The sequence below is a fragment of the Oncorhynchus masou genome, chromosome 15 (assembly GCF_036934945.1).
Source record: "Oncorhynchus masou masou isolate Uvic2021 chromosome 15, UVic_Omas_1.1, whole genome shotgun sequence".
NCBI classification, from domain to species: Eukaryota; Metazoa; Chordata; class Actinopteri; order Salmoniformes; family Salmonidae; genus Oncorhynchus; species Oncorhynchus masou.
In genome coordinates, this window is record NC_088226.1 from 58,549,552 (window position 1) to 58,567,010 (window position 17,459).

Consider the following 17,459-nt stretch of genomic DNA (forward strand, 5'->3'; position numbering starts at 1 on the left):
GAGAGTCAGGAAGCAAGAAAAATAGAAAGAGATAATGAATGAGAGAGAGACAAAGAGATAGGGGGAGGAGAGCAGAGTCAGAGGTTCTTTGAGCGCTAGCACATTCCGCAGTTTTAATAAGCCAGTTTTCAGTTTTCTGAGCAGGATCAATAGAGTGCATATTGTCTCAGAGCAGAGGGTCACTGATTCTTATTATTTCTTATCAAGGAGGGAGATTACTGCTGTTGCCAGAACCCGTACAGTACACTACCTGCTGGGTCTTTTTGCAGCTGAGGTTGGGTGGGTTGAAGGACACGATCTTCACACACTGCTGCTTGGGGCTCCACAACCAGCCGTTCTTCTCCTCCGCTCGCCGGCAATCAGACCTCCTGGTACACCTGGAGAACACCAACACCCATCAGCCACTTCTCTCTGTCCATTTTGTCTGCTTGTTACACATTCATTCCTGTCTCATAGTGACCTCTTAATAACAGTAATTTCCTGTCATTAAAATACCTCACATTTGAGTTTTATCGGTTAACGTACTGATAACAGTATTGTAGAAATAACAGTCAATAGAACAGCGCAGCTCTCCTTATATGGCTCTAACAAAAATACTCTGCTCTCTCAGTGCCACAGAAATGAAGAAGTAAAGCAGAAACACTATGAAGGGCCCAGGTTGTTGAAACGGAGCAGATCAATCAAATCAGATCAAATGTTATTGGTCGTGTACACATATTTAGCAGATGTTATCGCAGGTGCAGCGAAATGCTTAAGTTTCTAGCTCCAACAGTGCAGTATACCTAACAATACAAAGCAGTACACACAAATCCCCATAAATTTAAAGAAAGAAATTAAGAAATATCAGAACGAGTCTGGAATATAAATATACAGTATATATATACATGTATATAAGGGTGTGTGTAGACAATCTGGACAGGATATGAAAGATGTGTACAGCAATAGTTATATAGGATGAAGCTTGACTAGAATACAGTATATACATATGAAGTGAGTAAAACAGTATGTAAACATTATTAAAGTGACCAGTGTTCAAGGACTCTATTGTCATCACGTTGCCCTGTTGATGAGGTTTATGACCCCATAAATACCTTTCCCCCTTTTCTCTCTCCACTTGTCATGGCGGAATCAGAATTATTTAGGTAACATTTATAGATAATGTGTTGTTGTTTTTATTGCATGCTTATGTGAGATATGTCATTAGAATGTCTATTTTTGGATGATACTGTTGGCCGGTTGCAGTTATCTGTTCTCTGTCAGGTTTCAGTTAATTGGGTCGCAGAGAGGGGAGAGGTCAAGCTTGTCTTCATATGTAAACATATCTTTTAAACCATGTGAATGGATTGATTGAGGGGGAACCAATTATCTCTTGGCTCCACAATGTCTGTGTGCCAGTCACTGTGTCTCCGTGAGTTTGTCCAGAATGGGAGTGTCTAAAATGACAATTGATATATATATCCTAATGTCTTGGTACTATGTTGTACCAAGAACGAGAAGTAGAACCTCGTTTTAGGAGAGCAAACTGAACGATAATTTATAGCTAATGCTGTCTGGCTATGGAATACTCCTCTCTCAAGTAAAGTCTTCCTTTGTAATGTTCCTAAGATCTGTTATTCGTCATGTGAGTTGAGATGGGTGTGTCTTGGCTATAAATGATACTAAGAACTGTTTTGTAAGCACTCTCAGAGAATTCATTTATAGACACTGAATTGATCTGAGAGTCACAGGGTTGTGATGGAGCTCATATAATTAAAGATGGACTTTATGATAACTCTGACTTGTGTATGGTTTGCTCTCATGATTTGGTAAATACAGGAAATGTCCACTACATACTCTACAAAATGGTCTCTTGGAAAGCCCTTTGTTAACATAGAGAGAGTATGATAACATTGTTCCGTTCCCAACCTTTTAATATGTCAGTAAATACAACCAGTTGAAAGTATCCATTGGTACTTAAAGAATATTATGTCAGATCAGTTGTCGTCTGAGACATTATTACTCATGATAGGATGACATAAATTGTATGTTGGAAAGTCATCACATTCTAGTTATCAGATTGACATGGAATTGCTGTGCAATTTAAATGTTTAAATGTAAAACTATTTGTGAAAAGATTAAATGTAATTTTAGCTTCTAAACGAGAGAATTGTTTTCATAAGTGAACTATGCTCACTCAGTGGCCCTGCCCAAGTGAACAGACATTGGTTGAGAACTATGAAGCACACCGTCTCTCCCACACTACAAAAGCCCGTTGACGAAAGTCAACCTTGTGTTCCCGATGACGTGAGGACTGATGTCCATACGTTTAAAAGTGCTAATATCAACTACAACCTAACGAAATTAACTTATGTTCCCGACGACGGGAGGACTAGTGTCCCTACGTTTAAAAGGGCTAATTTCAACGTGGAGGTGACGATCGGCACGCTGGAAGGAAGAATTTCAACTACGCCAGCCAGAATATAGCATGAGCTGAGTACGGCAACTTGGTATGAACGTTGAACTCTTATTCACTAAAGAAGTGATACATCCTAGATGTTGAGTTTTCAGCAGCAGCTGTAAACGTGCGTGGCCGAGGAAAGGACAGACAATCTCTTCAGAACGACAGGATACTACAACATATTCGTTCTACCACACACGCTTCTCAGGGTCCGATAGAGACCCAAATCCTTTTGTTTTTAGTCTTCCCGCTCTTTCATTGAAACCCAACCCCCTTTCTTTGTGTAACCAGTTGTCATATCAGTTTCGTCCACTAGGGACGTTTTCTTTTATGACATAATTAATAATCAATGTATGATCCCTGTGTATATGTAATTCTGTGTGATTATTTAGGTATTTAGTAAAATAAAAAATAAAAAATGTTATACTGCTGATTCAGCTTGTTAACCAGGGTTCATGAAGATTTTACGACGATTTTAAGAATTTTACGACGTTCAGATGAGGCTGAATAAGGTGACGATTAATAATTGACTGCTATTGATATAAAAGACCACCAGATCTTTAAGAGTCTATTCGGAAGACAACAGCGCTATAAACATTCTTCCGTGGTGCCCCGACATCTAGTTAACTTCTTGGATATAGGGGGCGCTATTTTAATTTTTGGATGAAAAACGTTCCCGTTTTAAACAAGATATTTTGTCACGAAAAGATGCTCGACTATGCATATAATTGACAGCTTTGGAAAGAAAACACTCTGACGTTTCCAAAACTGCAAAGATATTGTCTGTGAGTGCCACAGAACTGATGTTACAGGCGAAACCCAGATAAGAATCCAATCAGGAAGTGCCGCATTTTTTGAAACCGCCTCATGCCAATGACTCCTTATATGGCTGTGAATGGGCTACAAATGAGCTTTGGCTTTCTGTCGCTTCCCCAAGGTGTCGACAGCATTGTGACGTATTTGTAGGCATATCATTGGAAGATTGACCATAAGAGACTACATCTACCAGGTGGTCGCTTGCTGTCCTCCGTTGCAATTATTGCGCAATCTCCAGCTGCAGTATTTTTCCGTTTGCTTCTGATGAGAAACCAGCTGCCACGACTGATATATTATCGAATAGATATGTGAAAAACACCTTGAGGATTGATTCTAAACAACGTTTGCCATGTTTCTGACGATATTATGGAGCTAATTTGGAAAAAAGTTTGGCGTTGTAGTGACTACATTTTCCGGTCTTTTTCTTAGCCAAACGTGGTGAACAAAACGGAGCTATTTCGCCAACACAAATAATATTTTTGGAAAAAATGAACATTTGCTATCTAACTGAGAGACTCGTCATTGAAATCATCTGAAGTTCTTCAAAGGTAAATTATTTTATTTGAATGCTTTTCTTGTTTTTGTGAAAATGTTGCCTGCTGAATGCTAGGCTTAATGCTATGCCAGGCTATCAATACTCTTCCACAAATGCTTGTGTAGCTTTGGTTGTAAAGCATATTTTGAAAATCTGAGATGACAGTGTTGTTTCTGAGATGAAGCTTGTGTTTCAATATATTTATTTCATTTCATTTGCAATTTTCATGAATAGAAAAAGTTGCGTTATGCTAATGCATTATAGTTTAAGTATTTTTCTGTCGATTTCTCAGCCAAGCAGGATGAACAAACGTGACGTTTTTCGCCTACAAAAATATTATTTTTGGAAAAAAGGAACATTTTCTATCTAACTGGGAGTCTCCTGAGTGAAAGCATCTGAAATTCTTCAAATGTAAATTATTTAATTTGGTTGCTTTTCTTATTTTTGTGAAAATGTTGCCTGCTGCCAGCACAGCCTAGCATAGCATTATGCCATGCTAACCTTACACAAATGCTTGTCTAGCGTTGGCTGTAACGCATATTTAGAAAATCTGAGATGACAGTGTTGTTAACAAAAGGCTAAGCTTGTGTTTGAATATATTTATTTCATTTCATTTGCGATTTTCATGAATAGGAAACGTTGCGTTATGGTAATGCGCTTGAGGCTATGATTACGCTCCCGGATACGGGATTGCTCGTCGCTAGAGGTTAATTACATTTACATGATTAGTTTAATCAGGTAATATTAATTACAGAGAATTGATTTGATAAAATAGCATGCCATATTACATTTAATCCATAGTAAAGACATGACTCTATGTAAATAGGGCAGCAGTCTCTAAGGTGCAGGGTAGAATACCGGTTGGTAGCCGACAGGAACCGGGAAGGGTACTGGGTGGATGCCACTAGTGATGACTGTTTAACAGTCTGATGGCCTGGAAATAGAAGATGTTTATCAGTCTCTCGGTTCCAGCTTTGAAGCACCTGTACTGTCTCCACCTTCTAGATGGTAGCAGGGTGAACCGGCCGTGGCTCGGGTGGCTGAGGTCTTTGATGATCTTAACATCCTTCCTGTGACACCAGGTGCTGTAGATGCCCTGGAGGGCAGTTAGTGTGCCCTCAGTAATGCGTTGGGCTGACCGCACCACCCTCTGGAGAGCCCTGCATTTGCGGACGGTGCAATTTCCGTACCAGGCGGTGATACAGACCGACAGGATACTCTTAATACACATCTACACTCTGCTGATGGAGGCAGGCCCTATTTAGCTCTGTTTAGAGGGACATGGCTCTGAGATATACGCTTATCTGGTTCCCTCCATAAAATGTTTGGGAGTTTATATAAAGTTTTTTCTTACCTGCCCTCCAGAACACACCAGCCACAGTAGGGGTCCCATGGCGACACACAGGACTGGCAGTCTGTTTTCAGATGGCATGTCTGCACTGGCACCCTGGTGATCTACAGTAGTAATGCACAGACACAGTCCACACAAACAGCATTACAGTGGGACCTTAGAGATACAAACATGTCAAGACTGGAGGTTTATCGGAACACTGAAATGTCTGTAGCGTTGAAATTCACTTAAAAATCTTGATGATCTATAGTAGCATGCAGTCAACAACACAAACGGTATCAACATTACTTCCTCTAGCTGTAGTTAACACACAGGGTCTTTCCCTTTCTCTCTCCACAGCAATAACAATGACTGACAAACAGAAGTCCTGTCTGGAGGTCTGTACAGAACGCTAATGGAGGACTGTACCTTTTTCTCAGTGGTGATATACAGGTGGCTGTGGCTAGTGTCAAAGAAGAGTTTTTTGTTGACGCGTTTCCCTGTGGTGTCCCCTGGCACTTGACTGTACACCTCTGGGTTGGCAGTCAGATGAACCTGCCAGGCAGAACCAGACAAACAACAACACAGAACACTAAACACACGCTAGGCTCCTTCTCAACACACGCTAGGCTCCTTCTCAACACACGCTAGGCTCCTTCTCAACACACGCTAGGCTCCTTCTCAACACACGCTAGACTCCTTCTCAACACACGCTAGGCTCCTTCTCAACACACGCTAGACTCCTTCTCAACACACGCTAGGCTCCTTCTCAACACACGCTAGGCTCCTTCTCAACACACGCTAGGCTCCTTCTCAACACACGCTAGGCTCCTTCTCAACACACGCTAGGCTCCTTCTCAACACACGCTAGACTCCTTCTCAACACACGCTAGGCTCCTTCTCAACATATGCTAGGCTTCTTCTCAACAGACGCTAGGCTCCTTCTCAACACACGCTAGGCTCCTTCTCAACATACGCTAGGCTCCTTCTCAACATATGCTAGGCTCCTTCTCAACACACGCTAGGCTCCTTCTCAACACACGCTAGACTCCTTCTCAACACACGCTAGGCTCCTTCTCAACATATGCTAGGCTCCTTCTCAACAGACGCTAGGCTCCTTCTCAACACACGCTAGGCTCCTTCTCATTATATGCTAGACTCCTTCTCAACACACGCTAGGCTCCTTCTCAACATATGCTAGGCTCCTTCTCAACACACGCTAGGCTCCTTCTCAACACACGCTAGACTCCTTCTCAACACACGCTAGGCTCCTTCTCAACATATGCTAGGCTTCTTCTCAACAGACGCTAGGCTCCTTCTCAACACACGCTAGGCTCCTTCTCAACATATGCTAGGCTCCTTCTCAACAGACGCTAGGCTCCTTCTCAACACACGCTAGGCTCCTTCTCAACATATGCTAGACTCCTTCTCAACACACGCTAGGCTCCTTCTCAACATATGCTAGACTCCTTCTCAACACACGCTAGGCTCCTTCTCAACATATGCTAGGCTTCTTCTCAACAGACGCTAGGCTCCTTCTCAACACACGCTAGGCTCCTTCTCAACATATGCTAGACTCCTTCTCAACACACGCTAGGCTCCTTCTCAACATATGCTAGGCTCCTTCTCAACAGACGCTAGGCTCCTGCAATGGAGCACAACACAGATAACAAAATAATCTGTCTACCAACAACTCTATCATTGCATCCTCTCCTAGCCCCTTACCTTGTACACTGCCCCTAGCCCCTTACCCTGTACACTTCCCCTTACCGTCTACTCTTCCCCTAGCCCCTTAACTTGTACACTTCCCCTAGCTCCTTACCATCGACTCTTCCCCTAGCCCCTTACCTTGTACACTTTCCCTAGACATTACCTTGCACACCTCCAAAAACCACCCACTCCCACACATCCCATTCCACCCTCTCCTTACCTTGTACACCTCTCCCAGGCTGTTCCCCAGGAAGGCGATAGTGTGGTCATTCTCCACAGCGATGGCCACAGCGGTCAGCAGGCCCCTCCTGATGATGACCGCCTTCGCCTGCAGGGCAAACTCTGGCTTACTGGCCAGTGGAGAGGGAAGGAAGTCCGCCCCACACTTATAGTTGTTCAGAGTGTCTTTCTGCAGAGGGAGCGAGATTTAAGAGATAAGAGAACTACTATATCCCTTAAATCAATCTATCTTTTCAAGGAGAGGAGAGATATACCCAGCAGGATCCCTTCAGACAAAAATAAATAAAAAACTGGAAACAAAGGGCCTGAAAACCAAAGGTGTCATATATTTGCATTATTGATTGAAAGGGAAATTCTTTTAAAATCACTGACTCTGTTTCTTCTGTCTCGGTCCTTTGAAGTGGATGATAAAGGCTAAGCTACTTACGTCGATATGGGAGGTGCAGAACTGGTCTGTCTTGTAGGAGTAGGGGATGTCCACAGCTGGGATGCCTGCGATCTTGCCCGAGTCGCTGTAGCAGGCACTGATTATGTCCACCAGCCTCTCATTGATGGTGTTTAGAGGGTACATGCACAGGGCCGAATCGGCGCCGTCGTCATCTGGGCTGGCCACCATGAACAGCACCTTGTGCCAGGCGAGGACCTTACCATACTGACCCGACTCTGTCATCCCCCGGGCCAGCTCTTTACCTGGGGACGCCACATAGGCAGCCTGCACCTTGTTGTACCTGTTCCCCGGGCCACAGTTGAGCTGCAGCTCTGTGTAAGAGTAGTAGTGAGGGTCGTCCTCACACAGTCGAGACACAAAGGTGAAGTTCTTGTTATCGGTGCTTCCCATGGTCCTGGAGAACAGGAAGTAGACAAAGCCCTCCTCCTTAAAGGCGTGGCGGAAGTCATGCAGGTACTTGGGCACGAAGGGTGTTGCCTGCACGGTGGACGCCTCGATGATGCTCTCGAATACCACCCAGTCGCGGTAGTCCTGGAGGATGCGCGTGCTGATGAGTTTGGAGCTGTCCAGGCTGCCGTAGCCCTTTCCCACCAGAAACACATTAAAGGTGTTGCCGTCTTTATTAATGTAGGTAGACATGACGGCCACCACGGCTACACTGTCCTCTATGCTAGCCACATAAGTCCTCTCCCCCTTAGAGTCACTGTAGTACAGTTGCTGCTCCACGTTGCTCAGGTTGAGGAGGGAACAGATTCCCCGGTAGCGGGACCCACAGACGATCAGTGAGCCATTGGATGGGTGCACCAGCAGCAGCTTGTTGACATTAGGGCTGGGCTTGGTGTCCTGGCAGTACGGAGTGGAGACAGGCGGGGTGCAGGTGCGGGCATCCTCCTTGGGGCCAGTCACGGTGCGGGCCTCTTCACGCAGCGCCTCATCCAGCTGGTAGATGGTGTTGACGGCACCCAGGTAGACGCGCCCGCTGCGGGGGTCCTGAACCACGTTGTTGATGGGCGTTATGGAGGAGAAGTCCAGGAGCGCCTCCTCCTGCAGCTGGTTCCCGGCTGCAGACAGGCATAACAGGAGGAGACAGAGGAGAAGAAGAGCGGCCTGGACCCAGCTTGTCATCTCTTGAGAAGAGAGGAGAGACAGAGGAGAGGATTTGGGGTGATGCACACTATATTGCTTGAAATGTTGTGATGGTGACACCTAAGACATCACATGGGAGCAGCACAAGAGTGAGTGGACATTCCCCTTTTCTCTATGTAGAGGTGTTTCATCGTGACACAAAAACACTACAGTGAATACTACAGTATAGTCTTCAAAAACACAGTGAATCGCTGAGAGGTTGTTTTTTTTTTACATAATGTTTTCGCCAAAGTTTCCTGTTATCAAAAAGAACTTCTGGACATCAGTACAGCGATCACTGACCTTGATTTGGATGAAGAATACTACTTGGAAAGGGAAAGGCGGCAAGGCAGCCTGATGAAACTACGATATACAGGACGACGTGGGGGCAGCCTGATGAAACTACGATATACAGGACGACGTGGGGGCAGCCTGATGAAACTACGATATACAGGACGACGTGGGAGCAGCCTGATGAAACTACGATATACAGGACGACGTGGGGGCAGCCTGATGAAACTACGATATACAGGACGACGTGGGGGCAGCCTGATGAAACTACGATATACAGGACGACGTGGGGGCAGCCTGATGAAACTACGATATACAGGACGACGTGGGAGCAGCCTGATGAAACTACGATATACAGGACGACGTGGGAGCAGCCTGATGAAACTACGATATACAGGACGACGTGGGGGCAGCCTGATGAAACTACGATATATACACGACGTGGGGGCAGCCTGATGAAACTACGATATACAGGACGACGTGGGAGCAGCCTGATGAAACTACGATATACAGGACGACGTGGGAGCAGCCTGATGAAACTACGATATACAGGACGACGTGGGGGCAGCCTGATGAAACTACGATATACAGGACGACGTGGGGGCAGCCTGATGAAACTACGATATACAGGACGACGTGGGGGCAGCCTGATGAAACTACGATATACAGGACGACGTGGGGGCAGCCTGATGAAACTACGATATACAGGACGACGTGGGGGCAGCCTGATGAAACTACGATATACAGGACGACGTGGGGGCAGCCTGATGAAACTACGATATACAGGACGACGTGGGAGCAGCCTGATGAAACTACGATATACAGGACGACGTGGGGGCAGCCTGATGAAACTACGATATACAGGACGACGTGGGAGCAGCCTGATGAAACTACGATATACAGGACGACGTGGGGGCAGCCTGATGAAACTACGATATACAGGACGACGTGGGGGCAGCCTGATGAAACTACGGTATACAGGACGACGTGGGAGCAGCCTGATGAAACTACGATATACAGGACGACGTGGGGGCAGCCTGATGAAACTACGGTATACAGGACGACGTGGGGGCAGCCTGATGAAACTACGATATACAGGACGACGTGGGGGCAGCCTGATGAAACTAAGATATACAGGACGACGTGGGGGCAGCCTGATGAAACTACGATATACAGGACGACGTGGGGGCAGCCTGATGAAACTACGGTATACAGGACGACGTGGGGGCAGCCTGATGAAACTACGGTATACAGGACGACGTGGGAGCAGCCTGATGAAACTACGATATACAGGACAACGTGGGGGCAGCCTGATGAAACTACGATATACAGGAAGACGTGGGGGCAGCCTGATGAAACTATGATATACAGGACGACGTGGGAGCAGCCTGATGAAACTACGATATACAGGACGACGTGGGGGCAGCCTGATGAAACTACGATATACAGGACGACGTGGGAGCAGCCTGATGAAACTACGATATACAGGACGACGTGGGGGCAGCCTGATGAAACTACGATATACAGGACGACGTGGGGGCAGCCTGATGAAACTACGATATACAGGACGACGTGGGAGCAGCCTGATGAAACTACGATATACAGGACGACGTGGGGGCAGCCTGATGAAACTACAATATACAGGACGACGTGGGGGCAGCCTGATGAAACTACGATATACAGGACGATGTGGGGGCAGCCTGATGAAACTACGATATACAGGACGACGTGGGGGCAGCCGGATGAAACTACGATATACAGGACGACGTGGGGGCAGCCTGATGAAACTACGGTATACAGGACGACGTGGGAGCAGCCTGATGAAACTACGATATACAGGACGACGTGGGGGCAGCCTGATGAAACTACGGTATACAGGACGACGTGGGGGCAGCCTGATGAAACTACGATATACAGGACGACGTGGGGGCAGCCTGATGAAACTAAGATATACAGGACGACGTGGGGGCAGCCTGATGAAACTACGATATACAGGACGACGTGGGGGCAGCCTGATGAAACTACGGTATACAGGACGACGTGGGGGCAGCCTGATGAAACTACGGTATACAGGACGACGTGGGAGCAGCCTGATGAAACTACGATATACAGGACAACGTGGGGGCAGCCTGATGAAACTACGATATACAGGAAGACGTGGGGGCAGCCTGATGAAACTATGATATACAGGACGACGTGGGGGCAGCCTGATGAAACTACGATATACAGGACGACGTGGGGGCAGCCTGATGAAACTACGATATACAGGACGACGTGGGGCAGCCTGGTGAAACTACGATATACAGGACGACGTGGGAGCAGCCTGATGAAACTACGATATACAGGACGACGTGGGGGCAGCCTGATGAAACTACGATATACAGGAAGACGTGGGGGCAGCCTGATTAAACTACGATATACAGGACGACGTGGGGGCAGCCTGATGAAACTACGATATACAGGACGACGTGGGGGCAGCCTGATGAAACTAAGGTATACAGGACGACGTGGGGGCAGCCTGATGAAACTACGATATACAGGACGACGTGGGAGCAGCCTGATGAAACTACGATATATACACGACGTGGGGGCAGCCTGATGAAACTACGATATACAGGACGACGTGGGAGCAGCCTGATGAAACTACGATATACAGGACGACGTGGGAGCAGCCTGATGAAACTACGATATACAGGACGACGTGGGAGCAGCCTGATGAAACTACGATATACAGGACGACGTGGGAGCAGCCTGATGAAACTACGATATACAGGACGACGTGGGGGCAGCCTGATGAAACTACGATATACAGGACGACGTGGGAGCAGCCTGATGAAACTACGATATACAGGACGACGTGGGGGCAGCCTGATGAAACTACGATATACAGGACGACGTGGGGGCAGCCTGATGAAACTACGATATACAGGACAACGTGGGAGCAGCCTGATGAAACTACGATATACAGGACGACGTGGGGGCAGCCTGATGAAACTACAATATACAGGACGACGTGGGGGCAGCCTGATGAAACTACGATATACAGGACGATGTGGGGGCAGCCTGATGAAACTACGATATACAGGACGACGTGGGGGCAGCCGGATGAAACTACGATATACAGGACGACTGTAATATCCTATGCTTCACAGAGTCGTGGCGGAACAACGGCATTGTTAATATAAATATAGCTAGTTTTTCTATGCATCAGCAGGATAGAACAGAATTGTCTCGTAAACTCAAGGGTTTGGGCGTGTGTATCTTTGTTAACAACAGCTTGTGCGTGATCTCTAATATTAAGGTGGTCTCGAGGTTCTGCTCACCTGAGTTAAAATACCTCATGATGAGCTGCAGACCATACTATTTACCAAGATACTTTTCATCTATATTTTTCAAAGCTGTTTATTTACCAGCACAAATCGATGCTGGCCATTAACCTACAACAAAATGCTCAGCCAGAGCCGTCGTTTCTCATGGTCCGGGGATTTTAATGCAGGAAAATGTAAAACTGTTTTACCTTATTTCTACCAGCATGTCACCTGTGCAACTCTAGATTACCTTTAATACACACAAATAAACACATACAAAGCTCTCTCTCACCCTCCCATTTGGCAAATCTGACATTAACTCTTTCCTCCGGATTCCTGCCTACAAGCAAAAAGTCAAACAGGAGGTACCAGTGACATGCTCAATTCGGATGTGGTCCAATGAACCGGATGCTAAGATTCAGAACTGTCTTGCTAGCACAGACTGGAATATGTCCCACAATTCATCTGATGGCATTGAGGAGTTTACCACATCAGTCACCGGCTTCATTATAAAGTACATTGACGACTTCGTCGTCCCCACAGTGACCGTGCGTACATAACCTAACCAGAAGCCATGGATTACAGGCAACATCCGCACTGAGCTAAAAGCTAGAGCTGCCACTTTGTAGAGGTGGGACACTAACCCAGATGCCAAATGCCTTCTATGCTCGCTTCGAGGCAAGCAACACTGAACCATGCGTGAGAGCATAAACTGTGATCACCCTCTCCGTAGCCAATATGAGAAAGACCTTTAAAACAGGTTAACATTCACACGGACGCAGGGCCAGACGGATTACCAGGAAGTGTACTCAGAGCATGCTCTGACCAGCTGGCAAGTGTCTTCCCTGACATTTTCAACCTCTCCCTGACCCAGTCTGTAATACCTTCATGTATAAAGCAGAGAACCATAGTCCCTGTGCCCAAAGACACCAAGGTAACCTGTCTAAATGACTATCACCCCGAAGCACTTATATCTGTAGCCACAAAATGCTTTGAAAGGCTGGTCATGGCTAACGTCAACACCAGCATCCCAGACACCCTGGACCCAGTCCAATTCATATACCGCCTAAACAGATCTACAGATGACGCCATCTCTATTGCACTCCACACTGGCCTATTCCACTTGGACAAAAAGATCACCTACGTGAGAATGCTGTTCATTGACTACAGCTCAACGTTCAACGCCACTATGTGACAAATAACATTTGATTTTATAGTATTTTTACCATGGTATACTATAGAATTGCTTTCATGTGGGTAACCAAGTTTAACAAAGATGCTTTATTGTTAGATTTGATTGAATTTATGGATACACTTTACAGAGGAACTCCCACTGCTGAATAGAATAAGGCCGTACTTAGAAACTGAACAATGGCAGTCTGTCGACAGATCTTGGCAAACATTCATCATGTTCTTTCTCTTCTCCTTTTAGCAAGAGGAAATACAATATGTTCAGTAAGCCGGTTACTTTGTTTAGTGGGGGAATAAGATCACACAGCGTCCTTTGATACACAAAAACAGCCACACACTTGCAAACAGCAGGAGGCAAACGGCATCCTCCTCCCTTGCTGCTGATTGCCCATGCTGTGGTTACAGTTTTTTTTTTTTTACAATTGCTAACAAGCGTTTACCTATACTTAAGATACTTTTTCTAAACTCTTAACATAGCCATAGCAACACACAATTAGCCAAATAGAAAAAGTCTTCATTTAAAAAATGCAAATAAACTTTCTCTATATACATTAACTATCAAAACACGGCAAACCCGACTCAATATCTAATCATTCTGTCAAAACACTAGCACATGTTTTCTATCCAAGAGTAACGTATAGTCAATCAAAGCACAACGACTTTCAAAATACTAACATTTGATGGCATTACAAAAACTGTATTTCATGTTTCAGTTCTACCTGCAGACAATAGACAAAATGAAATCCATTGTTTTTTATAATTCAGTTTCCTTTTACTGTAAACCACTCTACATTTTTTGTTTGAATGTCAAATGTGTGCATTTTTGGCAACATACTATCTAAAAGTAAATGAGTCATCTGTACAATGTACAGTAGAAAAAATAGTAAGTGACAGAAATGCTGCAGTAAAAGCTTTATTAGCAACATGAAGTTGCTGCCATTGATCAACAACACCAACATACATGGTCTTTGGTTCAACAACACCTCCAACACACATGGCCTTTGGTTCAACAACACCTCCAACATACATGGCCTTTGGTTCAACAACACATCCAACACACATGGCCTTTGGTTCAACAACACCTCCAACACACATGGCCTTTGGTTCAACAACACATCCAACACACATGGCCTTTGGTTCAACAACACATCCAACATACATGGCCTTTGGTTCAACAACACCTCCAACACACATGTCCTTTGGTTCAACAACACATCCAACATACATGGCCTTTGGGTCAACAACACATCCAACATACATGGCCTTTGGTTCAACAACACATCCAACATACATGGCCTTTGGTTCAACAACACATCCAACATACATGGCCTTTGGTTCAACAACACATCCAACATACATGGCCTTTGGTTCAACAACACATCCAACACACATGGCATTTGGTTCAACAACACATCCAACACACATGGCCTTTGGTTCAACAACACATCCAACACACATGGCCTTTGGTTCAACAACACATCCAACATACATGGCCTTTGGTTCAACAACACATCCAACATACATGGCCTTTGGTTCAACAACACATCCAACATACATGGCCTTTGGTTCAACAACACATCCAACATACATGGCCTTTGGTTCAACAACACATCCAACATACATGGCCTTTGGTTCAACAACACATCCAACACACATGGCATTTGGTTCAACAACACATCCAACACACATGGCCTTTGGTTCAACAACACATCCAACATACATGGCCTTTGGTTCAACAACACATCCAACATACATGGCCTTTGGATCAACAACACATCCAACACACATGGCCTTTGGTTCAACAACACATCCAACATACATGGCCTTTGGTTCAACAACACATCCAACATACATGGCCTTTGGTTCAACAACTCATCCAACACACATGGCCTTTGGTTCAACAACACATCCAACATACATGGCCTTTGGTTCAACAAGTGGTTAGAGCGTTGGACTAGTAACTGGAAGGTTGCAAGTTCAAGCCCCCGAGCTGACAAGGTACAAATCTGTCGTTCTGCCCCTGAACAGGCAGTTAACCCATTGTTCCTAGGCCGTCATTGAAAATAAGAATTTGTTCTTAACTGACTTGCCTAGTAAAATAAAGGTAAAATAAAAAAAATAAATGGCCTGCAGGACCAAACCAGCACCAAACCAGCACTTGCAGCACACATTGCAATATTTGCTTCTCTCTGACCCAACACATAAACGGTGGCCCTTTTCCCAATGACGTTTCTTCCCCGTCGACGTGTTTTAGCCAGGTCAAACCCTGCCTCGTCTACATAAATTATTTCATGTGGGGTCTGATTTTCTTCCAACTCCATTACTCTTTGAAAGAAATCAAACACAGTATGTGTAAGTGCTTTTCAGTATGTCCTACTGTATGTACTGTAACCCAGGTTAACATGTAGAGTAGCATAGAGTAAATCTCACTATAGAACAAGACATATTGGATAGACCATACCTGGACGTATTGGTGCCGGAGTACCTTGACATGCTCACTGTTCCTTTCAAAAGAAACTGTGTACAACTGTTTCATTCCAACTCTGTGTTTGGTCAGAGTTTGAGCAGGCTGATGCTTTCCACACTGAAATATCAGGTTGCCCTCCACAATTCTGTTCTGCATTTCTCTCAGTTTTATTGCATTGTCAGCAATGACCAATCCTACAATGGCATGTTCTTGGTCTTCACTGAGGAGCTTTCCTCTTCCCCAAGAGGGAGAAAGACGTTGTGTCCTTTAGAGGAACAAAAATACAACAAATACAACATGTGTATTTGCATTGGGACTGGTGGCCTATAGCAACAGTAATGATAGAAGAAGCCCTTGTGAAACCAACTTACCTGTTGGTTTGTTGAAAATTCCAGATAATGGAAGCCACGGTTGACCGTCTGAGATTAGGCTGGACTCTTTGACCAGCCTCTCAGTGATAGACCATGGTATTATGCTGGACTCTTTGACCAGCCTCTCAGTGATAGACCACGGTATTAGGCTGGACTCTTTGACCAGCCTCTCAGTGATAGACCATGGTATTATGCTGGACTCTTTGACCAGCCTCTCAGTGATAGACCATGGTATTAGGCTGGACTCTTTGACCAGCCTCTCAGTGATAGACCACGGTATTAGGCTGGACTCTTTGACCAGCCTCTCAGTGATAGACCATGGTATTATGCTGGACTCTTTGACCAGCCTCTCAGTGATAGACCACGGTATTAGGCTGGACTCTTTGACCAGCCTCTCAGTGATAGACCACGGTATTAGGCTGGACTCTTTGACCAGCCTCTCAGTGATAGACCATGGTATTATGCTGGACTCTTTGACCAGCCTCTCAGTGATAGACCACGGTATTATGCTGGACTCTTTGACCAGCCTCTCAGTGATAGACCACGGTATTAGGCTGGACTCTTTGACCAGCCTCTCAGTGATAGACCATGGTATTAGGCTGGACTCTTTGACCAGCCTCTCAGTGATAGACCACGGTATTATGCTGGACTCTTTGACCAGCCTCTCAGTGATAGACCATGGTATTATGCTGGACTCTTTGACCAGCCTCTCAGTGATAGACCACGGTATTAGGCTGGACTCTTTGACCAGCCTCTCAGTGATAGACCATGGTATTATGCTGGACTCTTTGACCAGCCTCTCAGTGATAGACCACGGTATTATGCTGGACTCTTTGACCAGCCTCTCAGTGATAGACCACGGTATTAGGCTGGACTCTTTGACCAGCCTCTCAGTGATAGACCATGGTATTAGGCTGGACTCTTTGACCAGCCTCTCTCAATGATAGACCACGGTATTAGGCTGGACTCTTTGACCAGCCTCTCTCAATGATAGACCACGGTATTAGGCTGGACTCTTTGACCAGCCTCTCAATGATAGACCATGGTATTAGGCTGGACTCTTTGACCAGCCTCTCTCAATGATAGACCATGGTATTAGGCTGGACTCTTTGACCAGCCTCTCTCAATGATAGACCACGGTATTAGGCTGGACTCTTTGACCAGCCTCTCTCAATGATAGACCATGGTAT

General features: G+C 45.5%; 1 protein-coding gene across 2 annotated transcripts in view; it reads right to left on the reverse strand.

Annotated features, from left to right (window-relative positions):
- LOC135556547 (plexin-B2-like) overlaps positions 1-17,459 on the reverse strand; it is a 270,152-nt gene that overhangs the window by 46,260 nt on the left and 206,433 nt on the right. For both annotated transcript variants that reach the window (XM_064989839.1, XM_064989841.1), the window contains 5 exons: positions 7,496-8,643; positions 7,049-7,237; positions 5,548-5,673; positions 5,143-5,243; positions 251-377 (listed from right to left, as the gene is read on the reverse strand). In XM_064989839.1, the coding sequence (XP_064845911.1) occupies positions 251-377; positions 5,143-5,243; positions 5,548-5,673; positions 7,049-7,237; positions 7,496-8,641 (1,689 nt within the window). In that variant the 5' untranslated portion in view covers positions 8,642-8,643. The remainder of the gene's footprint in view (positions 1-250; positions 378-5,142; positions 5,244-5,547; positions 5,674-7,048; positions 7,238-7,495; positions 8,644-17,459) is intronic.